The 26580-nt window shown below is 36.9% G+C and overlaps 1 protein-coding gene across 5 annotated transcripts in view; it reads left to right on the top strand.

The window, feature by feature from the left end:
* The window catches only part of ATP9B (ATPase phospholipid transporting 9B (putative)), a 165419-nt gene that overhangs the window by 46204 nt on the left and 92635 nt on the right, over positions 1–26580 (top strand). For all 5 annotated transcript variants that reach the window (XM_080610367.1, XM_080610365.1, XM_080610364.1 and 2 more), the window contains exons 7-8: positions 3493–3544; positions 19570–19664. In XM_080610367.1, the coding sequence (XP_080466493.1) occupies positions 3493–3544; positions 19570–19664 (147 nt within the window). The remainder of the gene's footprint in view (positions 1–3492; positions 3545–19569; positions 19665–26580) is intronic.

The following is a 26580-nucleotide window of genomic DNA, read 5'->3' as shown; positions in this document are numbered from 1 at the left end:
CTCTTCAAGGTGAATGCTGTTGACTTAAGGACAAGCACATGAATTTTTAAGTCTTTATGGTTTTACAAATAAATGAGAATTGCTGCATATCAAGAGGTATCATGCATGATAATGCAACATTTTAGATATGAGGAAGGTTTTTTTGCTACCTGCATAGGATTTTTAGGTAAACCAGAACATGCATCTCTTTTTTCCACTGTTTCCAAACTTGCTTGATTTCCAAGCATCTTGTTCGCTTGAGATAGTACCAGCTCTGTAGCCCTTCATGGTGTCTCTATGCTGAACTTCCCATCAATAGAGCTGCAATTGCTTCCAGTATGCGTCTGAATCAGTGTCCTTGGGAGTTTGTTACAGGGAGTGGCAAGAGTTACCTGCTTCCCAGAAAGATTTAGAGAGTTGATATCATCCTATTTTGAAAGCTGAGCCTGCATAGCACAGAATCTGGCAGTTAACTCTGAGGGATCTGTTCAGACCACACTATTCCAAAACGCGCTGTTGTGGCTGCATGCTTATCTTGGGGAGGTCTCTCTGGAGTAGTGGAAAACTTTGCTTACAGTATTCAGGACGTTTTGTGGTCAGAAATAACATTGCTATTTAGGTGTGGCTTCTTTAGAACTGAGGAAACTGTTAAAAGTGCTGCGGGAAAAGGCATCAGCTTCTCAAGTGGTGTTGTCTGATGTAAATACACATTTATTCTATACTATGAGTAAGACAATGTGAGAAACTGATTTTTATAGATAGGCATAGTATTTTGAAGGTCACACACTGTCATACAAAGCAGTGTTTCATTAAAGATAACAGATGTATTTTGAGCTATTTTTATTGGAGAGAACTACTGTATGTACTTTGAAAATTTTAGTTCAGGTTTTTTTCTTCTGACGTGCAGTGATGAAGGGGAAGTGCTGCCTTAAAAAAAGCAAAAGGAGGAGGGTTAAAAATGTAAAACTATGTCTGGTTTCCAATCAGACCAGTTTGAGAATGCCGGGTTCCTTTCAGTTCATAGCAGTGTTGTGTCCTTAAATGTTGAGATGGAGTCTTGGCTTGACCCAAATGAACAAAAATACCCTGTGCTGCTTGATCCTTCTGGAAAGTTTTTTTGAATGTGTTTGCTGATGCTGTGGTCAGGGTTATTGCCTAGATCCCTGCTGAGATAAGTACATTCAAGAGCTGCTACGTGTTGTATGCACTAGAATTTAATGTAAAGATAATTTTGAACCCATTATGTTTTTCTTTGATATTTACATCTTTTTAATAATGCATAGAATTTGTATCTTCCACTTTGATGCAGTGAACAAAAGTATTGTGATTAGGATTACCGTTACAAAATTTAAAGATGAGATTCTGAATGCATTCAGTATGTGAGATGCTCCATTGCTGAATGTCTTGAAGTTTTCAGGTTAGCCTGAACCCATTGTCATTGCTGTTTCTTCTGCATAAAATAATTAATTGCTTTTCTGTAGCTGGTAGTTGATGTGCAAAATAGAGCCACAATTGAATTGTTATTGCTGTATTAATTTTGCAGTCTGATTATTAATGAAATGTGAAATACAGAATAATTGTGGAGTTTTGAAATGCTCATGCTTCTTAACTTTTTATGTTGAGTAAATTCAGTTGGGTTTTTAAGACAGAAAGCTGAGGTTTGTATATGCCGTGTTGGGGGCCTTTTGTCAGCTATGTTTTTCTTTTCCACTCAGACAGTTGAGCTCCTAAAAAATAAAAGATGAGCCTTAGGTATGCAGTGGCTTTCAAGGCATTATCCATCAAGTATAACAGGAAAACCTTGAGACCCCACTTGGAGTACTGTGTATAGTTCTGGTGTCCTGTACATAAGGACATGGAGCTATTGGAGCTAGTCCAGAGGAGGACCATGAGGACAATAAGGGCCAGAAGCACTTCCCATATGAAGACAAGCTGAGAAAGTTGGGGCCGTTCAGCTTGGAGAAGAGAAGGCTGCGTGGAGACCTCATAACAGCCTTTCAGTATCTGAAGGGGGCCTACAAGGATGCCAGAGAGGAACTCTTCATTAGGGACTGCAGTGATAGGACAAGGGGGAATGGGCTTAAATTTAAACAGGGGAAGTTCAGGTTAGGTGTAAGGAACAAGTTCTTTACCGTGAGATGGTGGGGCACTGTAACAGGCTGCTCAAAAAAGTTGTGAATGCTTCATCCCTGGCAGTGTTCAAGGCCAAGCTGCACAGAGCCTTGGGTGGCAGGCTCTAGTGTGAGGCATCCCTCCCAATGATGGGGGATTGGAAGTAGATGATTCTTTCCAGCCCTGTTCTATTATTCTATGATTCTTACTATCAAATGGAGGCACTTTGTATGTGAAAAATATTTCTGGGTTATATCCTCTTAACAATTAATCTGAAATGAATATTAAGAAATGTTTTGTAGCATGAAACTAATAAAACTGTTAGTAATAATTCACTGAGATTTCTTAATTGGTTAAAGGTAGTCTGTAAATGAAACGCAAATCTTTGTGTTTAGCTTCAGTATCAAACAGTACAGCGTGTGCTGGACATAAGTGATTGAGCAAACTGGTATTCAGTATTTTTTCTCATTCCTCTGTCCATTGTTCGCCCTGGTCCCTGTCAGCTTCGTCTGTCGCTTCTTTTCCCTTCCAGTCCTGTATCTCTTTCAGGTTTTGCCATGTGCGTTATTTTTACTTTCCCCAGTTTTTAATTCTTAAACCCTATGTTGGCAATGTTTAACTGATGTTGGTAGATGCCTTGTAAACAAGTAGTGGGAGAGCTAAGGATTTGGGTAGTTGCATCGCAGATTGCATGTGTGTGGGACGGCAGCACTGTTCATTTTGTTTAATCTCTGAAAGCTTAGATTGGCCTTTCTGTGGTCAACAAATGAAAACATGATTTGATACAGATAGTTGTGTGCTTGAAAAGGAAATGGCATATGACTGTGCATGTGGCTGTATGCATTAGTGAGAAGAAAAATTAATTCATTTTTGTCTTTGTAAAGGAGGTGTTTATAGATGTGGAATAGGAAAATGCTGTTCTCTGAGTTACTGTTTCTTCTGTGTATGTTTGTGTGTTTTGGGAGAGAGGAGAATACTTGCTACATGTTTGCAACTTGAGTGCCAAAGCAGATGTGTTAAATTTCTTTTTTTTTTCTATTATATACGTGGAGTGTCAGAGTTTTGCTGAAATCATTTTTGAAATATTTCAATTAGATATTCTCAAACTACTGCTTTCAGTCAAGAAAATGTGAATCTGTTGTAGTTCTTTAGATATTTATGATTCACTTATAAAGAGCATCTGAAAGGATTAGCTGTTGTTTGCTTATTGTATATTTTTTGAAAATATTGATTTCTGAATTGCAAATGCTGAATGTGAAGTACTGTGAGCAATCCTATTTTAATTGAGTTTCAATCCAAGTGTGACCTTTTGGTGATAGATCTTACTGGACATTTGATTGGAATTCACTGGGTTTTTTTTCCTGCTTACGAAAAATACACCTTTTTTTCCTTTCTCTTCAGAATCAACGAATCCCATCTGATATGGTGTTTCTCAGAACATCGGAAAAAACTGGTATGTTTTGATAATTCAGGTTGGTTAAGTGGTAAGTTTGTGGTTGCAGTAAAATTTTAGGTTGTGCATTGTGGTCAGTTTCAAGTGATCAGTAGACTGATGATAGAAAATCTGCCTTCATCAGATTAATGGGAGAGAGTGCACATGTGAGAAATGCAGTATGCTTGGACTGTAAAACAGGAGAAATCTTAACTATGAACATGCAATTATAGATACATTCCTCCAAAGAGATGATTTTTGTGAATTGTTGTTACAAAATATTTAGGTAAAACAAATAGTAAGACTACTTTATATTTAAAAGATTGGTTTTGTTTTAGGTGACCTGACAGTATTTTAAGTGATTAGTTGTAAATCATTATCCTGCAACACATTTAAATGTCACTGATTGTATTTCAGTTATTAAATTGAAAAGAACTGAAATCTTAAGCTACTAATATGTGAAATAAAATATTTTTTAAAAAGGTCTATTGCAACGATATAAACCCCTGAAATAACAGAGTTGTTGGGGGGGGGGGTTTGGTTGTTTTGTTTTGTTTTGTTTTTTTTCTCTTAGAAATAATACTACCTTTTTGATCAGTCAGAAACCCCCACAAATATCTTGCTGAGTGAGAGAAAGAAAAGTACTTCTTTTTAGTTCTACTTCATATGGTGATAGGGGAGTACTCTTAATCTTTGAGAAACAAGTATCTCCTTTATAGGAACCCTATAAATTACAGCTGTTTTGATTAAAGTTTAGAAATTACTATTGGATGCCCGCTTTATAACTCCAATGAGTTTCCCTGCTTTATATTACCATTTCTCTTCAGATCCTGAAGAACTGTCTGATATTTGTCAGACAGCACTAAATTTCAAAAAGCTTATAGCTGTGGTATTGGTAAACCCTGTGTTAGTGGCACTTGGTATTGCACTGTGGCACTGGAATTCTATCATATATTTCAGATGAAAGTCTAAATTTGCAAAGATCATTTGCAAAAGAACACAAAATATTTTTGATAGCCTACAGAACCCTACTAGAGCTATAGGTTTGCTAAAAGAGATTGCTGTGTATGGTTAGTGTGTCTTCCTAATGACTTCCAAATGCTGATTAGATGCACTAGATCATCTATAACTGGTCTGAACTGACAAAGTTTCCTAATGATCTGTATATCATCTCTGTCTTGGTTAACCACTGTTGTTCAGGATACATGGGCTTTTCTCTTTATTCCCTCCCACAGTACCGTGTTTTATTAAAACAACTGAAAACTCAAATTTCTTGGATCCGGCATGGTTATAAAAGGATTTGATAATGTTGGGTCTACTCGCAGTTGTCTTTTCCTGCTGGCCATAAAACTGTTTCAGCTGAAATCACAGCTCCTAGAAAAGTAGGAGGACTTCTGCGCCCATAGAAGAGTTACTTTTAAACTAGGCTGCTTGCATGCAATGTGTAAGTGGTGAAAGGTCGGTGTGTGTTGATCCAAAATTTTCCTAGTCTTTACTAGGGAACTCAGTATGTATCATTGTTCAGTATTTGCTCTTGAAGGAGCATCAAAAACTGTCTGGTGAGAGCTAGCTTGCTGTCCTTAGCTAGGATCCTCACAGCAGTTTACATCAGATGCATTGTCACTGCTGGAGTAAATGAACAAGAATAAGATGAGACGGTCGCCTAGCTTGCAGCAAAACAAGTTCTTAAATTACGTATTTTGCATATCTGCACTGTAGCATGTTTTCCTCCCTGTTAATTCTTAAATTCCTGGATTGTGTTTGTGAGGTTGTAAGACACTGTGTGGCCTTCCCTCCCTGTAGCACTGTTGAAGGAGATGGTACAGGTGTGGTTGTCAATGAACAATACAAGCCAGAAATGCATCTGCACAGGGTACCTCTGTGTCTTGATTGGAATATAAAGAGTAAATCTTGAAGGACTGGAGTTAGTATAAATCTCTCTCTTTGTCAAGATAGAGATGGGGAAGGTGAAGAGGGTGCATCCCTACATCAGAAATGTGTGAAGAATAACAATTTTGAAAGTAAATTCCATCAAGTCTACTTCAGTCACCTTTCTTGGAATGTCATAATTAAAACTTTCCTGTAAGAAGCTCTGTCAGATTGCTATCTAAAAAATAAAACTACTTATCTTAGAAGTTTATTGTGTTGTTGAAAATGCTTATGGACAATTTGAAAGAGTTGTGTACCTACTATGTGAATATTCATTATAATGTAAAGTGAGTAAAGAGCAAATTGAGTAAAATCTTCCCAGAATTCTGCTATAAATTGCTTTATATATACTTATGCTACATGTGGAATGGTGGAATGTGATTTTTAACATTGAAAATGCAACAGGTTAAGTAGTTATATTGGTGTTGCACTATTTTAAAAACAAAACAAACTGGGGGGGAGGGTGAAACTCAAGAAGAAAAAAAACCCCCGAACTTCAAGCAGATGGCAGTAATTGTTTTTTCACTAAAGAGTGAACACTTGCATCTGTAATTGTTTCTTCCTGGATGCTGCAGTTTTGACTGATTTATGGCTTAATTTATAGTTGGCATTTTAAGTACTTTGTCAAACACATTAGTTTTTGCATGGTTTTATGTTCTATACGTAATTTTATTTTATCTTCTCTGCAATAAAACAGTTTAACTAGAACTTGTTACTATAAATTTATAAAGAGTAAAACTAAGAGTTTGAACTAATCTTAAAATCCAGCACACCCTGTAAGCTGCTTCTGTGGTAAAGTACTATTTTCCAACTTCAATATTTACACTACATATTAATGTAGTCTTCAGCACTGCAGTATCTTGTATCTTTAGTCAGAAAAAGAAGCAAGTTTGAGTTGTAAATGGGTAGTTTACAAAGTTCAGCCTAAAACTATTTTGGCTTCTTTTTATGGAAGTGTGGTGCTATGGAAGAAATTAGGCTTATTTTGATAAAACTGAGTTCTTATTAGATTTTTTTTTTTTTAATTTTTACTTTGTCTTTTAGCTGAAATACCTTCAAATAATCTGATATGACTTGATGCTAATTGTGTACATATATTTTATTTCTTAGATTGCTATGTTTTTCAGACAGACTTTTAGAAAAGTTAGCCTAAAGAATAACGTAGGTGGGTCTGTGTTTTTTATTCATGTTTGACAATTTGTAATATCTTTCATGAATAGAGATAGCTAGATGGCTGTTTGAGTTTTAGAGTTAGGATTACTTCCCTGGGGAATGAAGCTGGTGGAAATCATTTCTCAGATGTGAATTATTTGCTCCCGTCAGGCTCCTCATATAACAGAGGTTTCCACAAGATCTTTATTGGCTTCCAAAATAAGAAAACATTAAAAAAAAAAAAAAAAGAGTAAAAAACCAGGAATAATAGTTTGGCTTACATATACTTAGAAAGGGGGATGTGTGTGTGTGTGTATGTTAAGGCTGAATCTTGGTTTTGCTCATTACATATGGCAGAGATGGCAAGCAATTTGGAAGATATGTCCCATTTATCAGCCTTCCGCCAGATTAAAGGAAATGTTCATGCTGAGCCTGCTGCAATAGATGATTTAAGATTATTTTCATTTGGTGTATAAGCAGGCATCATGCCAAAACCAGCTGACTGCTTTAGTGAAAAGCTGTTATGTAAATTGTGTTACACCAATGGAAATCTCCCTTACTGAAATTAAGCTAGATCCTAAGTGGTCTTTAACATAGTTTTCAGGTGGTTCTTTAAATTGCTTAGCATGCTTTTCTACATTTTATTTTCTATATGCCATCTTAATCATAGATCAAAAAGCTAGACAGGGCATTCCAGAAATCATAGTATAACTTTATAGTTGTCCACAGGAACTGCCAACTCAAGCAGGTGTTGATGACTTCAGTGCTGTGAGAGTATTATCAAAGCTACTATGTTTGTAAGCAGAAATAAAATTTCAAAGGTAAACCTTTTCATTCTCTAAACTAAAATCCTTGTCTTCTGCCTCAGTTGTGCCTTGTGTTAGTGCCTTGGTTGAGTGACTGGCTTCAAGTCCAGGTCAGGTATTTCTGTGCGAACACGCAAAGGTGTTCTGATACGAACTGCGACTGGTCCTTCATGAAAATCTGGTGTATGTCTTTATAAAACTTGTCTTTGTATAACTTCAAATCCTTAAGATCTTTGGTCTGCCCTACCTGGTTGAAATTAGCCACAAGTTGATCGTTACTGGGAGAAAGATGGCCTGGAAGAATAGTATTGTGCATGGAAATAGGGCTGCATGAGCTATTTGCTGATGCCTCTGCATTTGGAATAGCCAAGGGATAGCTATCTTTTGGGCTTGTGGCATGCTCCATAGATGATAGGACTATGAAGAATTGCTTGTGTTACATATTGCTGCTACCTATTTAGGCCTATGACAGGCTGATCCATAATGCTGTTACGGGTTTTGTTATTAGCTTTTTAGGAGGATAAGAATTGATTAATCTTAGCCCTTCTTCTTGCTCCTGTGGTCCCCCTTGTCACAGATAATGCTTTGTGATGGTATGAAAAGTAGAGCTGGTTTTTCTCTTCAGCTTTTTCTGTTAGAATCTGAGCCTCCAAAGGGTAAAGTGGAATTGCTTCTACTTCAACATTCCTGACCATAGCATTTGAACCTTGTGCATCTGTCAGTTGTACAGAGTTAGAATTTTTGGCAGACACTTGATTTGATGTAGAATAATAGCCACTACTTCTGGAAAAAAGTAATTTTGCTAAGAGACGGAGTACTGCATGAAGATATTGCTCTTCTAACAAACTGATAAAAGTTTTTAATAACTGTAAAGCTAGAAGTCTAATAAAATAAGGTCCACAAATGCATTTTAATGCACAAGCTGCTGTAGTCTTCACTAACTACCAAACTGGCAAATAAAGGTAATACTCTAGGGAGAGCAACTCCCACTGATCAGTTCCACTGCTGTGAGCACAAATCATCATAAACATTTTTTTTTGTTTTGTTCAGTTTTTTTTCGTTGTTGCATGTCTTTAAATCCAGTATTACAGTAATTTACTGGTGTGGACATTCTGAAATATTGTATGTATACCACTACACCTATTGTAATGGAAGCAACAGGGAAATGAGAAATCGTTACAAGTTCTCACAATCTTTTGACTATGAAGATCTTTTAATTCCTTGCAAGGTAATGCCAGTTGCATAATTGTTACATCTGGTATTTTTCAGGTCTGCATTACATTGTTTTGGTCTTACCTATGTGAATACTTAAGATGGTGTCTCAGGAACACAGGATGGTTGAGGTTGGAAGTGACCTTTAGACATCATCTGGTCCATCACCCCCACTCAAGCAGGGCCACTTAGACCTGGTTCCCTAGGACCATGTCCAAACAACTTTTGAATACCTCCAAGGAGAGAAATTTCACAGTCTCTCTGTGCAAGCTGTGCCAGTGCTCATTTATCCTCACAGTTAAAAAATAATATTTTTTGTTTCCTGAGGTTCAAGGAGCCTCCTGTGTTTCAGTCTGTGCCCATTGCCTCTGTTCCTGTTACTGGACACCACTGAAAACAGCCTGGCTCAGTCTTTGCACCCTCCCTCTGCAAGTAAAAATATACTAAAGGTGATGCAAGCAGTATCTATTTATTCTGGACAGTTAGGAAGAAGTGTTCTGCAAACAACTTAATTGTCTGGGCCCCAATCTGTTCTGGAAATTCAGATATTTGAAAATCAAACCAGATGAAAAAATGTCAGTTTGGAATTCAGTTGCACAACTGATGTCAGTTTTTATGAAAGCAGCTGCTGCAGAATGATAAGTTGAAGGACTTGCGTTTTTCACACATTCTGGAATTTTCTGTTATGTTTAGCAAACAAACATTATAATCCCTACCTGTCTGGCAACTTAAAATGCTTTCAAAGTCTACTGCTATAGAGAATGATAAATGACTAGAGTTAAGTTTTGCACATATGGCCAGATAAAAGTTTATCTTTAGGGCATGAGTAGCTGCCAACAATCTGTCCGAAGTACTTTAATCTGTTTCTATGCTTCAGTTCCTATTCAGTTCTTAACATTTGATTTAATCTGGGCTTGAAATGTTTTGGTATCTACTTTAAGCCACTGAGTAATACTGATTCTATGTGATCAGCTACTTGTTCAAGGTACAGTCAAATAGTATGAGTGTTCTGTGGTGGAAGGAGGAAATCTCAGCAAGCATTAAGCTCCTAATAGTATTACTCTCTATTACTGATGTAAAATTATGCAGTAAAATGTTATTAGAAAACATGATCATATAGTTCATTCCTTAATTATTTTCTTGTATTTTCTATGCATAGTAGGGTGACTAGTTCAATGCATGGTTTTTATTGGATTTTAGCAAAATAGGCAGTAACAAATAAATACTATTTCTTCTTTTTTTGTATTTAAAAAAATAGCAAGAGTTAAAGTTTATCTGAAGGGAGACTGTGTATTGTGCTAGGTATAAATTTGCCTGTTCCCACTGTCCAGTAGTAATGCGTTTCGCTAGAATTTTAGGGCATTTGGTGGCTTGGCGGAGTTAGCAGTCTCCTGAACTCCCAAACGGTTCCACCAGTTTTGGGAAGCAGCTTGGAGAAGCTGAAGGTGAAAATCAGCAAAGCAGATGTCAGAGGCAGGGCAAGTCAGGCAAACAAATTATATGTAAATTCAGAACTCATAGACTCTGAATATGTTGTTGAAGGCTTTGAAAATGAAAGACAAAGAAATCACTCTTGCATAAGTTTGGTTCAAGAATTCCTTGCATAGAAGCAGTTTATAATGTTTCCTGTAATGTGTGTGTTCGTAAGATTGATGCCATGCATTATGGTTTTTTAAAAAAGTGTCACCTTTTTCAAAATTCTATTGGATTGTTTAGTCTTGGGTTGGGGGGGGGTTTGGGGGGGGGGGGGTGTTTGTGGGTTGTTGTTGTTGTTGTTGTTGTTTGTATGGGGTTTTTTTCCTTACCTGAAGGCTTTAGTAGACAAGCTGTTAGCATTCACTTGAGAGTTCTTTGTAACAATTGGAAAACACCTCCTGGTGGTCCTCATTTTCATTATGAAAAAGGAATTTCTGCATAACCTATGAAGTTTTGATTATTAGGTCTAATGAGGATTGATCTTGCAGTAGTTTTAAAGTGTCAATAAAAATTTAGAAATGCTCCTCAAATCAATCTTAATGTATTTATAAGGATAGCTTGCACATCAGATTCTGACCTTCATGTGGGGCTTAAGGTGTGTGGCTGGCTGGAGTTGGAATGGAAGTTTATGTAGACTTGAACTACATTAATTGAGCAGCTCTCCTTCCAGTAGTAGAAAAGCTAACATGGAGCAGCTTGCCTTGTAAGGAGTATGCAGTTAAGGGTGGCACAGGGTTCTCCATACAAGTGCTATGGCACATGTTGCCATGCTGTCATTGCTCTTGGTGCATGTGGAATTTAGCTAAAATAATTAACTACTTTAGTTACAGTTCTGATTGCAGGTGTCCATGTAGCTTTACACAGCCTTCCTCTGTCTGTCAATTAAAAAGAAATTAGAAAAAAATAGAAATCCTCTGCTTTTTGCTGTAATGAGGACCAGTGATAAATCTTTGCAGCTGGGTCTGATGCTTCTTCCCTGACTCCCGTTTGGTAAAGGAGAATGAGCTGCTAAATTTTTAATCAAGGATTTATCCTCTTGTTTTTCACATGCCTATTGTAATCCAACAGTTTTGTCAGCTCCTTGGACTTGTACTTTTTCTGTGTTTAAGCTTTATGAGATACTAAGACTTTGATTTCTGCTCTTCCTAATTTAATGGCATGCCCTTCAAGTTGATTACTATTGCTGCTGCTATAATCTTCAAGACTGAATGTGCTTTCAGTGGATGCTGGTATATTTGGCTGTATGTTTTTCTCAACCTCCTCTGTTTGCTTGTGAGCCCTTCTTTCACCAGGAGAGAAAATGTTCCTTACATTAACTACAGTCTCTCCTCTTTGAGGTGTATATTCATACGTATTTTTTTGTATTTTTGGGCTTTAGAAATAAATGTGTTAGGGATGTTGATGGAGAGAGTGAGTTCTGCTGTGCTGTCAGAGCTTTCAAATCAGTGAGCCTGTTCAATCATCTTAAAATATTTTGAACGTTTTGAACCTTTGCTTGTGGCATCAATGTTAATATGTGCTTTGTATTGGGATCAGGAAAATGTATTGAATTGATCTTGAATTTTCTACTGAAATTTAAGTAAAAAAAAAAAAGCTGGTTAAAAAGTCCTAATTTGAGATTCAGTTTCTGTTATAACTACTGCATATCTGACTGTACATTGCAAGAAGGAGCCTACTGAATCTTTAAGCAGTGCTTGCACTTGGAATAATTCTCATAATACATTTTAAATAAGAACCAACTTTACAATTGCAAACAGGAATGTTTTCCTGTGAGGGCCAAATGATCACTGTGTGTTAGGGACAGAAATGGGAAATGCCAGCAGAACTTGGACGAGAAGAATGATTCAAATAATGGTATCAAATTGGATGGTGTTCATGGAATAGCTCTTATGGAATAATATCTGTGTTAGACAATTTTCCTGTTTTAGTGGGGCCTTAAAATATTTTGCAGTGGAGCCAGTTTTGTGCTGAAAGACCTCTATAGTTGCTGAAGGTTCAGTTCCATCACTTCTACCAGTATCTTTTGTATCATAGCCTATAATCTCAGTGAAATTAGCTTGCTGTAGTAGGTTACACTAGGGTAGGGATTTTTCTCTGACTGTGTTACAATTCCTTCTTCTGGAAAATACTTTTATCCTTGTTTCATTTGAAGGAAGGTGTATCATCTACCGGATCTTTGGGCAACGTGCTTCTAATACTAATGTATGTAGAAAATATGACTGAATAAGTGAGCAAAATTGGCTTACAAATGAGTAAGCAAGGCTGAAAATATTCTCAAGGTTCTTGGACTTTAATCAGGAGATATGTTTGGATCATTCATGGAACAGATCACCATAGGTTTTCCTTGTTCTAAGTGTTAAAAACAACTGGAATAGCAGACTAAGCAAATGCACAAACAAGGAGTAGTGTCAGTGAAAAATATTCTGGTATAAAATGTAATGGTAAACTTGGCGTCTGCCAAGTGACAGTACTGATTTTCACATAATTCTAAAGAGGTATTCAGGCCTCCTTCACGTCTTTTTTTTTTATCTTAAGCACAAGAAATTTTTCAGTGTTCTAAGCATTCTGTGTGGCAGAGTTTTTGATTTAATCATTAAACTGAAGACGCAAATAGTTCACATTATCTTTTTTTCTGTATTGCTGGGTTTCTCCAAAAAGATTACTAGTACATAACAGAAGAATAATAGAGCAAAGTGGTGCATCAAATTCTATTGAAATGAAAACATAAAAATTAATGTTTTTGAGTACTCTTCTGTATATCTCAAAATAAGATAAATCAGTAGGTTAAAATTTGAGATAATGTAAGTGTGAATAAATGGAGGGGTTTTTTTGTTTCTTGTTTGTTTGTTTTTTAATTTGGAACATTGTTTGCTATACATAAGAGAATTCCATAATGTTTTTAACAAAAATAGAGGTAAAAATTCCTAAAGCGCGCTGAATCAATATAGCAATTCAAAAAAGATGCAGTGTGATCAGGCTTGGATTAAAAGCATCTCTGTGCTTGTCAATAAGGAGCTGTGATGAGTTTAGGGGTATCATATTGACTGTGTATTAATACATGGTATCCTATAAGACCATCACTTGATTGTTTAGAATGTAAATGAATCTGTTGATGGATCCAGTGACTGATGGCTTAAATTCCAATTAATCAATTGCTTCATCGGTTTCTTAATTCAGATCAAATAACTCAAGTACACACAATTCTTTCATGGTCTTAAGAGAAATTAATGCTTTAAAACTAATTTAATCAGTCTTGTATAAATACCACTAGATTTTTTGGTTGCATCCTATGTGATGATGTTGTAGTTTAAATGTTTGGGACGTTGCAGGTGTCTTTTTTTTTTTTTTTTTTTTTCCTTCTTGGAAGCTATCATAATTGAAAGCTTCTTATTATAGTGGTAAATGAAACTCTGTACTCCAATATGTTCTTGGTGCTGCTATTCATCTTGTCATCAGTTTAAAATTTTCATGCACGTAGTCACTTAAGTAATATAAATGATTTAAAAATTAAGTTGCTTGTAAACGATCTGCTGTTAGGTGTGCAAAGTCAAAGTCCATTTTTCTTTTGTTGGGTATATTCTAGTAACCCATCTCTTTCAATGCTTTTGACCTAAAGCAGGAAGGCTGGTAACTGTATTAGACAATATATAGCTGCTTATGACACCACAGTTCCATGTGCCCTGTTTCTCAGTGACCCATCAATTAATTCATCAGCACTTGACACACGCTCTTCAGTGTGACACTTATACCAGTTGATCTTAATTTGATTGCCGTTAAAACCTTCCTTTCCTGACAACTGTTGTCAATTATACAAAATAAAATCAAGTATTCATAAGTAGGCTGTAATAGGATATAGGCAGACAGATTTAATAATTCAGTTTTGCTGGGGCTTGAAAGGCGTTCGTTGTAGCTGTTGTTCTCATTTGTAAAAAATTCATTGGATACAGCTCTTGAGAGAGAAGGCAGACATAATTTTATTTAGATTTGACTGAGAAGAACCCAGACATGTAGTTGGTGGTTTAGCATTAACTCTAAGAATAACTGACATGAATTCTTGTCAGTTACATTTTATAGAAAATAAATGTAATTTAATTTTTAGGCTACTTCAAGTGCGCACAGTCTACAGTTGTTTTTTGATGATACGTCTATAGAGTGTGGAATTCAACACTGCATTTATGCAGACAAAACAATACCTTTTTAAGACTGGGATGCTTGGCCTTTAATATGCTTGTAAAATATGCATATTCCTCCATACCTACTATATACAACTACATTGTAGCTGCTTCCCTTTGATGCATTTTCAGCACCAGATAACATTAAAATGTGTGTGCAATGGCATATTCGAATTATACCTATAAGTTCCCTTTAGTGCTTGCTGGCAAGTCTCTTCTTAAGCTGGCTGATATTTGGCAAAAAAAATGGAAGCAGAAATCTGTTCATTTTAATGTTCTCCAAGAGAAAGTTAAATACATTTTTCAGAACTTGTGTGGTGTTGATTTGGCTTCTTATATACTATACTGTGTATACTGACATTTGTAACAAACACCATGTGTGGTTTGACTGTTCAGGCTCTGTGGAAAGAATTTGAATGTACTTGTGAAATCTAAAAATGGAGATCTTTTTAAAAATAATTTCACTTGTAAGGTGGTGCTTAAATAGATGTAGCTGAAAACAAGATCTGCTGTAAGTGATTGCTCAAAGCAAGAGCAGAAAAAGTGGAGGAAAGAAGTGTGGAAGTATTTTTATAATGATGTGTCATTCGCTTTGATATTTTTTAATGCTAGTTAGAATAAGTTGTTCCATAAGTTTTTTTCCCATGAATTTGAAATCCTCTCTCTTCCATCTCATCTCATGACTTAAAGCTTCTTTCTCAGATCTTTCTTCCACAACGGGAACTAGGAGTGAGGAAATGAAAGGTAAGTTCTGGATACAGGGCAAGTAAGATAGTTTTGGTTTCTTATATCAAGAAAATGATCATAATTTTTAACATTCCTATTAATCAAGAAACATGGCTAATCCTGGAAAGGAAGTGTTTTAAATATGAGCTTACTTTCCCACCTTTTCTTTGTCAAAACAAAGACAGAAGACTTCATGATCAAAGAAGAAAGCAGGGAGGAATGATCATAGAATCATAGAATAGTTAGGGTTGGAAAGGACCTTAAGATCACTTAGTTCCAACCCCCCTGCCACGGGCAGGGACACCCCACACTAAGCCATGCCACCCAAGGCCTCATCCAACCTGGCCTTGAACACCGCCAAGGATGGAGAACTCACAACCTCCCTGGGCAACCCATTCCAGCGCCTCACCACCCCAACAGTAAAGAATTTCTTCCTTATATCCAATCTAAACTTCCCCTGTTTAAGTTTGAACCCATTACCCCTTGTCCTGTCACTACAGTCCCTGATGAATGATGCATAGTATTAATTAAGAAAAAGCTCATTATATATATAATTAATTTTTTTTATTTCATTAAGAAGCTTCCCTTGCTGGTTTGGTGGGGTGTCTTTTTTCTTTTCTTTGCTCACTTTTTAAGGCTAAAATATGACCAGTGTTTTCCAAGTACAGCCTGTGTTTAGTTTGAAAATTCTTGTTGAGGGTTTTTTTCTTCAGGATTTCTAGAGGTACGCAGGCCCACAAAACCAGTGATGCACATGGAAGTGTAAACCATTCCCAGAATCATTTGACATGTATGTGTCCTGCATGTATGTTGTTATTAAAGCCTTAAGTCCAGCACACTCTGAGTAAGTAAGATTCTTCCTGCCTACTCTGTATTGAGCACAGTACCTTTGTTTGACAAATCTAGGCCAAGCGTATCATGGCCCTAAATCAGTGCCTTCATAGACAAGCTTTTGTATTACTATTTCAAAACACCATAAAAGCTGCTGAAATAAATGTTATTTTTTGTTCAATATTCCATTAACACACAAAATAGCTTTTAAAAAAGATGGGGTTTAATCTCAAAAAATTGAGATTTATTGATACCTCAAATAACCATTGACAAGAAGTCTATTAACAAGTAGCAATGTATCCCTATATTTTAAAGTTACGTAGTTACTTCAGGTTCTTAAAATGGTTTTATTCCTTTGTATCGCAGGTGCTGCTTTTCCGCAGAAACACAATCTTAGAATAAATTCTCTAAGAATTTACTTAGACAGGCCTCAAATAGTTGAGCTTTTGCTAGAGCGCAAACAAAGGGAATTGTAGTCTTAGGACTTCCCTAAGCATACAAGTTTCACAGATTTAAACTGAAATAGCTTTAAAAATCAGTTTGGTTGTTATTGGGCAGCACGTTGCATGGGCATACTCTAAATTTATTTATGCCTGTTTTCAACTGATTAGGTTAAATAAATATTGTATGCTTGTGAATTATTTTAAATGTGCTTTTGTGACGTTGGCTCTACTTTTGATAAATGACTGAATTCTTCAAACCCAGTGTAATTTCCTTAAATCAACCCTAAAATTCTAGTTCACTCCAAAATTTCCACTAGAAAGACAGAAATAAATCCGAGAGTTTCACAATGTTCAGGTTTGTCCACTGATCTTGAATGACTGTGTATTATAGGAAATAAGCATCTGAGTGCCATCACTGTACAAAGTAAAAGGTTTGATATTCATTCTCCTTTTATATGTAGCCTTATGAATTACTCTTTTTTGTATATTTATATATACAGCTATGCTTTTGTAAATAGCTAAGATACTTAATGACTTTTCCTTTAAGCAGTAGAGAACTTGAAAAAAAAAAAATCTGTGCTGTAAAATAATTGTCAGATTCAAGAGTTATCACTGAATTCAGAGGGAAAAGCAATTCCTGACATCTGTATAGATGTGTTTTTTCCCGACATTTTATATTCAGGTTAGAAATGTAAATGACTTTTAACATTTACCTAAAGCATTTGATTGAAGTACATAATTCCATTTTTTAATATTTTTTGTTTTGTTTTGTGATGGGGGGAAGAGGACAATGCTTCCAAGCATTTAAAAATGAAACAAGTAGCTGTTTATTCAGAGGATGTGATTATTAGAAGTTTTATGTACTGCTAACTCAAATACCTTCCAAAAGTAAAGAAAATATGTCTAACTTCCATGCAATATACAATGGGGAATGTTTAGTTTTTTACAGGTCCAAGGTCTTGGTGAGAGTGGAGAGTTGTTTTCATACATGCTTTGTAATTACATGTTTAATCTCCCATGTTTATAGCTTACTTAAGCTGGGTTTAAAATCAGGACCTCATAGAATAATTAAAATTACTTAGTCAAATGTGCTGCAGTATTTGAGGGAGAGGATTGTATTGTTTCAGTTTTGCTGTTGTGATCACTATTGAAAGCTGACTTGGCAGAAGGCAGTCCCTTTTTCTGGATAAAAGGGAAACAGGCTATGAGATAAGTTATTGATGAAATTAACTGCTGAAGTGGAGAGGAAATGCAGCTGGCCAATACATGTCATAGTGTGAGCTCTATTAAATGAATATATGTGCAGTCAACCATTCACAGGAGCTACACTCGTCTTGAACTGCATTGATCTATAGTATAATTCTAAATGAAATTGATGGAAGAGAGCAACCATTGACAGGAAGGGTAAAGAGAACCGTGAAACGTCTTGTACAGGAAAAGTATGATGGAAAGTAGGCTCATTTATGCCATGGATAGAAAGTGCATCGGAACTGTGGTATTTCTAGGTGTTCCTAGGTATCTCACCCTTAATTATTAGGCAGTGTATGTTGCTGGGCTCCTCAAAAACTGCTTTATAGTATTTCTTTTTTAAAAGAAAATCCATAAAGAATCCTGTCAAGAATTTAAAATCAGCTTCTCAAGGACTTTAGATACAGCTTTACAGCTTGCAGCTCTGAGGTTTGGGTGAAATTTATTTGTGATCATGCGTTCCAAAAAGTTTTTGGTTTGGTTTTGTTTTGTTTTGTTTTGAATTTATTTTTTATTTTTATTTTTATTTTTTTATTTTACTTACTATGTACTTAATATAAATACAGCTGTTACATGAAGGCTGGTAAGCTTCTTTCAAGGCTGTTGTGTAAAAATGCTGCCTTCTAGTCAGATACAAGTTCAGGTGACTTCTTTCTCAGGCATATCCTTTCAGACCGTTAGCTCGTTGAACTGCTTAATTTACAGGCCTTGATGAATAAAACATTAGGTTCTGTTAGATTTTACTTACGTCAGGGTCCATGTGTCCTATAAAAGAATCTCTCTCTTAATTTTGTGTTCATTGATAGGTACACTGTCTTGATGTATTGCCTTTTAGATTCAAAGCTTCTAGCACATGGTCTTTTTGTCTGAGTAAGAGGGCTCAAACCTGGATAAACTCCCTTGGCAGTGTTTCCTTCAGTTTAATTGCTGCCATATTACTTCTGGTGATGAAAATACTTTGTTCGTTTTTATTGGCTTAGTTGAACTATGGAAGGAATTATGGGTATATATGCAAGTATGTCAATATGCATTGTTTAAAATTTACAAATAACTAGAAAAAAATCTATTTTTATTTCACACCCATAGCACACAGTTACAATAGCATATCAGTTGCTAGGCTGTAGCATAATGGAACTTGTAATGATTACTTCATAGCAATTGTGAAGAGTATTGCTAAAATTTTACCACCTTTTTAAAAGGCTTCAAACTAGATGGAAGTTGTAGCTAATTGCAGAGTTTTAACATATTTGCAATGTTAGTGTGCAGTCTTTTCTGAATCTGACATTAGTAACCTATGTATGACTTTAGTCCTGATACCCGTCAGGCTAGCTACTGGGGTGAGAGTAGGCTCTGCACTGGTTTCAGTTTCTTGTTTCTTGAATATTCATCTTCTGTCTGTAAATGATATTGATTCTCTTCAATATGTATCAGTCTATCGTGAACTTCCCTTAAGTACAGTGCATGTGTTGACAGACATTTTTAGCCTTGGATCCTTGACAGTTATTTCTTTAAAGTATAATACATTGGGACCCGCATGGTTTTGCATGTATCCTTGTTAAGGATTTATTAACAAAAATGTTTCAGAGAAGCCAGAAGACTATGAGCAGTGGAAGTTTGTGATGTCATAGCAGCAAAGAGACAAGAATCACAGGCATCAGTTCATTACTCTATTGTGTTGGAATTGTACAAGTGACACAATTCTGAAACAAAAAAAAAATGAAACCTGTTTCAACTTCAGCCAGTGAAGTTATTTCTCTTGCTCATAGCATTTGGAAACCTGTTTAAAAACTATTAAGAAACCTGAAAACTGTCACTCCCTCCTATTCCTAACAGGCATATTGTTAATTTTATCAGAAAAAATTTGCTATTATGTGATATCTGGAGTATTCCTGGAAGAAAGCACACAGACATTGCAAAATCTGAATCCTTTTATATTTATCATGTTTATTTAAAAATGGTTATAAATTTCTTTATTTTCACTCTTCTATTTTTTTTAACCCAAACTGAATTTTTGAGATTAAAAAAATAGTGTGTCTCTTTATAACTTCAAGGTTCATGTTTCATTCGAACTGACCAGCTCGATGGAGAAACAGACTGGAAACTGAAGGTTGCTGTCAGCTGCACACAAAGATTGCCAGCTTTGGGGGTAAGCATTTTTATCTGTTTGCTTTTAAGTGATCTTCCATGTATGCATACATAAAAATTGTTACTTTAAGTATTGAGAAATACCTGTCACCACAGTCCTAGCTTTTGCAACAAATAGATATTCTGCTGAATGAGAAGTTGGTTATGTAAATATTCTAGTTTTTAAATTGAAAAGAAATTGAGACAGAATTGGATTTTTATCTTTGAATTTAGTGGTTCTCATTGTGATCCCCACTGAGAACCATACTCTGCAGAGGCATATCACAGTTGTAGTGTTTTTAACCAAGTGTTATACTGCAAGGGCAAGTCATTTGTGCCTCAGGAACCATTGATTTAATCACTGGCTTGGAGGCTTGTGAGACAGAAGTCTGCTCTTGGAAGGTAAAGTGTTTTTTGTTGTCAAGATGCTTTTTAGTCTGACTAAGTGCAACATGCAAGTTCTTGCAAGGAGAGCTCTCTGACAGTTGCCTGAATGTGTGCGTTTTTTGTGCGTGTGTATGTGTTATGTCACAGGTAACTCTTAAAATCGTGAGAAAGGACATATGTGTGTGTGTATATGTATGTATACATTCAAAATAGACGTATATCTATAAAAATGTATGTAGAATTGCATAAATGTCTCAAGGAGAAGCTGAATTGTGTCCCTTGTATTGGGGAAGCTTGCTATTTTGTAGGAGAGTGGGCTTAGTATTAAGAGACTTCTGAAAACACACTCACATTACAGGCTGGTGGAAATTGTACAGAATTCCTGGTGTTTTGACACTAAGCCCTCTAGGTACATCCTCTGTTCAGCCTGGAGAATAGAAAGCTGCGTGGAGTTGTCATAGCAGCTTTCCAGTATCTGTAGGGAGTCTACAAGTATACCAGAGAGGGACTCTTCATCAGGGACTCTAGTACTAAGAAAAGGGGTAATGGGTTCAAACTTAAACAGGGGAGATATAGGTTACATATGAGAAATTCTGTACTGTGAGAGTGGTGAGACACTGGAACAGGTTGCCCTGTCCCTGGAAGTGCTGAAGACCAGGTTGGACAGAGCTTTGAGCAACCTGGTCTAGTGGAAGGTGTCCCTGCTTGTGGCAGGCAATTGGAATTAGGTGATCTTAAGGTCCCTTCCAACCCTGAACCATTCTAAGTGTTTTATTCAAGGCAAACTTAGTTTGAGTGGACTGTTAATATACCATCTCAGTAGAAAAAATAAGTGGTTATCTGCCAGATCTTAGCAGGACTTCAGCAGTTGTTATTCCAAAATTACTGAGTTGCCATCATAGTAAAATTAGCAAAAGGGAGAGATCTGGTTCCTGTGTTCTTAGTGCTTTGGCTACTGGCTTTACGTGTGACAGGAGGAGGAAAGAATAGCTCAGTTTGAATTCAGAGGATTGGGAATAAGGGATGGAACTGAAGTTTGGTCATGCCCATAGAGATGCCAAGTCAGGCTCCAAGGTGGGAGTTCTAGTGCAAGAACACACTTCAACAAGTGTTCTGTAACTTGCAGTTGAATCTAGTATTCGTAGTACTGCTTCTTCTGTAGGTTTTTCGCATTTAATCATTGGCCTCTGTGGTTTCTCATGGGAAAAAAAAAAAAATCTTGTCCATATTTCAGACAGATGCATCCATTTGATTGAGATTCAGTCAATTTTCTATCTTGCTTTGATGTTTTTGGTTTGTTTTTTTTGTGTGTGTGTTGGGGTGGTTTTTTGTTCATTTTTTGTTGGGTTTGTTTTTTGGTTTTGTTTTGTTTTGGGCTTTTTTTGTTGGTTTTTTGGGGGCATTTTTGGGGTTTTGGGGGTTCTTTTTCTTTTTTTTTTTTTTTTTTTTAATTAAATAGTGCTTTTTAGAGTTACAACCATGTCCAACTTAGCTTTTATTTGTTATTTCACTTGTTCTGAAAGCATCACTGACTGCACTTGGGAAGTACAGCTGTTTGTGCAAAGCACTGCCTCTTTGAGTTCTGTTTGCTGGTTATAATTTCAGTATTCAGAGCCTGAAATCTGGAGTAAACAACAGCAAATGTTTCTCTACACTTTCCTTTGGAAAAGAAAAAAAATTTTACATTGTCTTTTCCTTTTTTTAAAAATTCCAAATCTATGTCTGAAATTTTGCCTGCTTGCTAGGAAAAAACAGACCTGCTAGAGCAGGGAATTGTTGTACTGTAACTTTTATATTATGTTCTTTATTGATAACTGATTTATTTTTTGTTTAGACTTGATAAATTGATAAGCATCTAGAGATATAGTACAAAATTACAGTTAGACCTGTGCATTTGATTTGAAAGAAGTGTATATAGTTGTTTACAGTGGAAAATAAATCAGAGGTGGTTGAAGCTGGGCAGTCTGCATTTGAGTAGCAGAACATGCAGCCTCAACTTTCTGCAGAACTCAAGGTTTGCTTCAGGTGTCAGTTGTTTTGGGTGTGTTGGGGAGGAAAAGGCATGGTATCACCAATACATGCATCTTGGAAACAGTGCGCAAGAGTCCGCTGTACAATATAGTAACAATTTCTTCCATAGCTGTTTCCACTTCCTGCTGTTAATTATCTCTAATTGATCTGTGCTTCTTGCAGTATTTTTATGTTCTACCTCTTCATGAGCTATAGGTAATAACCTGAGTTGCATCATCAGGTGCAGTTGGTCAAGGAGCTATATGCACTTAAAATTTGCCTGCCTGCCAGCCGCAAAGGGAAGCCCCCAAGTAGCTGATGTGCCTTTGCCCTTTCTTGCCTCACACAGTTACTAGTTGTTAACCGTGCTAGCTAAGACTTTGTCTGCACTAAGTTGACATGTCATCCTGAGTAACTGATTCTGGGTATAATACTTTCTGCTAACTTAACTGATCTATCTCCCAATTTCCATACTGTCTGGTTTGGTCAAACCATTGACACTGGGTGGTTCTTTAATGAGATCATTTTAAATGGCTGCTTCCCAGCTGGTCTTGTAATGTTTGCAGTGCTCATGTCACGTCTGCTTCACTCCTGTGCCCCATCTGTCTGTGGAATATTTTGAGGAAATAGTAGCTTAATGTGCCCAAATGTAGACACTTTTTAAGGTATCCCACATCGTTCACAGAAGATAATATCCCAGAGGCTGTTTCTATTCCTGCGGAAAGCACAGTGTATTTCTTTACTTTCTGCAAAGACACACTGACCTTTACTGGGATGGCAATAATATGCAAGAGTATCATCTAAAGAAACTGCTGATGGACAGCTTCAGAAGATTACTATGTGTAAGCAAGCAGTGAAATTTAAACTAACAAAAGATAGCATTATGGAATTATTTTATTGTAAGCCTAATTTTTGCACTTAATAGTAGAGTAATAAGCTGTCTCTGTAGGCCCTACGCATACTCATTTTCTTAAAAGTTAAAATGCAATGAGCAGAATGATTTTTTTTTTTTTTTTTTTTATAATTTCAGTGAAAAGAATGGTGTCGGAAAAAATTAAAAATAGGATACACACTTTAAATATTTAAGGACAATGTTTGGCACCCTTTGAAACTTTACATTCAATTTATGTAAAAAGGGATGCTTAAAATATGTAGTTGAAGTTTCTTCAGCAGATAGTATTCAAGCTCTCTTGTATACTCAGTAGAAAAAAAATTTGGAGCAAGTTGGTTAAACATAAGGATCACTTGAGAAATCCATTTCAGGTAGACTTTTTCTAACCCTAGGCTTCTACAGTATCCTCTGTTGCTTAATAAAACTGCAAAATCAGGCAAGCTGCTGTCCAGGTATTAACTTGAAAATGTGTGGTCTGTTGCTGTGTAAAACATCCATATGCTTTTTTCTGTTCCTAACTTGAAGAACCACTCTTTTACAGTGACTATCTTGCTAACCCATATCATGTGTAATAGGGGCATGAGCTTTTTGATAGGCTTTTTTAAGCCTATCACAAAAGTAATTTTAATTACTAAATAATTTTAATTAGTTTAGCAAAAACTTTGTGGGCTTTCAAGCTGTCTAGCAAAGGACTGAGCTTTGTGCTGCTGTCTGGGATCAGCTTGGGTTTTCTTTTCCCAATAAAACGTTAGGCGAATCAGACAGCTATCCTTCTTCCTGCTAAACAAAGCTGCTGGGCTGGGATCCTTCTCTGTGTTCACATTATGTGCTGCAGACGGTGGGCAGTTCATCGCATCTGACGTGGCGAAAGTAAGGCACTTCAGTGAACGTCTTTCTAAATGTTTTGCTTCAGCTTTTTTAAATGAAAAAGCTGGTTTGCTTTAAGAAATTTCGGAAAGTTCACCCTCGCAGACAGTAGCACATCATTCATAGCGGATAGAGGCCGGTTTCTGACCGTTCTGTGTGATGCTATCGGACGGCACAGCGCAACGAGGGCGGGCCGTGCATGGGGGAGCGGCCTTGCCGCGCAGCGTCGCATCTCGGCGGCGCCACCTGCTGGGTGGCTGCCGGCACAGCGTCGGGACGGCGGCACGTGGGGACACCGCCGTCTCCGGCGGCTGAGAGCGAGTCCCGGCCGCGCGAGGAGCGGCGTCGCTGGTTGCAGTTACTCATTGACAAAGCTGACTGGGGATTAATTGAAGACACGGGAAAGAAAATGGGTAGGGTAGGATATATTTACTCCGCTCCTGTGAGACCCCACCTGCAATGTTGCATCAAGCTCTGGGGCTCCCAACATTAAGAGGGATGTGGAGCTGTTAGAGCAAGTCAGGAGGAGGCCAGGAAGATGCTCTGAGGGCTGGAGCACCTCTTCTATGGAGACAGGCTGAATGAGCTGGGCTTGTTCTGCCTGGAGAAGAGAAGGCTCTGAGGAAACTTTAGAGCAGTTTCCAGTGCCTAAAGGGGACTGACAAGAAAGCTGGAGAGGACTTTTGACAAGGGCAGGTAGGGATAGGACAAGGGGGAATGGCATTACCCTGACAGAAGGGAGATTTAGATTAGATAGCACTGTGAGGGTGGTGAGGCCCTGACACAGGCTGCTGGGAGAAGCTGTGGCTGCCCCATTTCTGGCAGTGTTCAAGGCCAGGTTGGACAGGGCTTTGAGCAACCTGGTCTAGTGAAAAGTGTCCCTGCCCATGGCAGGGGTTTGGAACTAGGTGATTGTTAAGGTCCCTTACAACCTAATACATTCTGTGTTTCTATGAATTATGTGGAGAACTCGAAGTTCTTTTGGTCTTGTCTGTTTCCAAGACACAAAGCTTGTGTTTTAATTCAGTACTGCCATTAAACTGGATTGAAGTCTCATATTTGTATGGGTGGCTACGAAAATATGTTAGGTTTCCAAGTTTAGCCATATATGTGTTTATGATAAACCAGCAGTTGGCTGCAGGGGTCCATTCACAGGGAGACCCTGTTCAGACACGGGAATGTGGTGTGTAAACTGTGGTACTTTTCATGTCTTTCAGGGATTCACCACACATAAAGCAACACCTGTGGCAGTGTCTTCTCCATGTGCTTGCAGTGTGTTTTCAAAGCCAAGGCTTACAATTCATACTTGCATATTAAAATATATTTGTAATGATTTAAGAGAACATGTGCAAGTTGATTATAAAATAGGTTATAAAAAAATTGTTTGACAGAATATGCTCTCCATAAACATAATTCGTTAAGATTTTTTTAGCTATCTGATCTTAAGTCAGAGAGTATTGGCATGAGCTGTCAGTTGTGTCAACAGAGCAGCCCTGTAACCCTATCCACTGTGACACCCAGAAGAAACAAACCTGCAGACCTTCAGAGCTTTTCTTAAAGAACAGGTGACACCACCAAGATGATCAGTACAGATTTTGTTGTCTTTCAGAAGCACTTAATGTGATCAAAGAATTAAAATTTCAACAAGTGATTTAATGTCAGCTGAGCAGCAAATATTGTAACACCTGGATTAGGTTTCTTGCAGTTTAATACTTATACGTGGGGCAGTCCTTCTGGCCAAACGTGTGCTCTCAGGCATTCTTTTCTAGCTTGTGTGTGATCAACTAAATTTATTAACAGCAATGAGGTCACTGTAATTTTCAATAAATGGTGACTTGCTGATTTATATCAGAAGATCCATACAGCAGTAAACAATACCATTTACATTTAATTAGTTTTATTGAACCGAAGGCAATTTTATTTGTAATGAACTACATGTTATGATTAAGAATGTATTTTAATGATCTTTAAGTAAGGTGAATAAATGTTGCCCTTGACCTAACAGAGGAGATTTTTCTGTTATCAATAACTTTACAGTGATTTTTAAATCATGAAATGCAGAAGACAACATTTTCATTATTGTACTATCATCAAGCCATTTCCTGACTTTGTGTGGAAAGATTAAATGTATTCTTCTGAGTAATTATTTTCAAATGAGATCATTAAATGCATGTCCGTTTTTTTTTAAAAAAAAATCTATTGTTGTATTAAATAATTTCTATTACTTGAGTTTCAAGTCCTTTGTATAGTTTCTTTAATCTAGAACTATTACAGATCCCCCTACCAGCTGCGTTTTGGGTTAGGGTTGGGTTTTTTGTTGGTTTTCTGTTTGTTGTTTTTGTTTGGTTGTTGTCATTAGTTTTTAGTTGAGTAAGAAAATAACTGAGGTCATTTGCCTAAAGGCAGTGTAATATTAGATGCAGAATACTGTTTCCATTGACTATATCAGTAGAACTATTTGGGTTCAGTGAACCAGCAGTTCAGTGCTGACAGTATGAAAGTAATTCTTTACTGAAGCTGGATTTCATAATCATCATAGAATCACAGACTGGTTTGGGTTGGAAGGGACCTTAAAGCTTATCCAGTTCCAACCCCCTGCCATGGACAGAGACACTTTCCACTACACCAGGTTGTTGAAAGCCCCATCCAGCCTGGCCTTGGATCAAGTCCCTCGTTAGTTAAATCATTAATAATAAGTGGTTGTGGGTTTTCTTTTTGTTTTGGTTCGGTTTATTTTTTGTTTGTTTGTTTGTTCGTTTTTTAAATTAAATCCTTTGTTCAA

The sequence above is a fragment of the Psittacula echo genome (genome assembly GCF_963264785.1).
Source record: "Psittacula echo genome assembly, chromosome: 2".
In the NCBI taxonomy this organism is placed as follows: Eukaryota; Metazoa; Chordata; class Aves; order Psittaciformes; family Psittacidae; genus Psittacula; species Psittacula echo.
The sequence above is the reverse complement of the archived record's forward strand: the minus strand, read 5'-3'. Positions and strand labels throughout refer to the sequence as shown.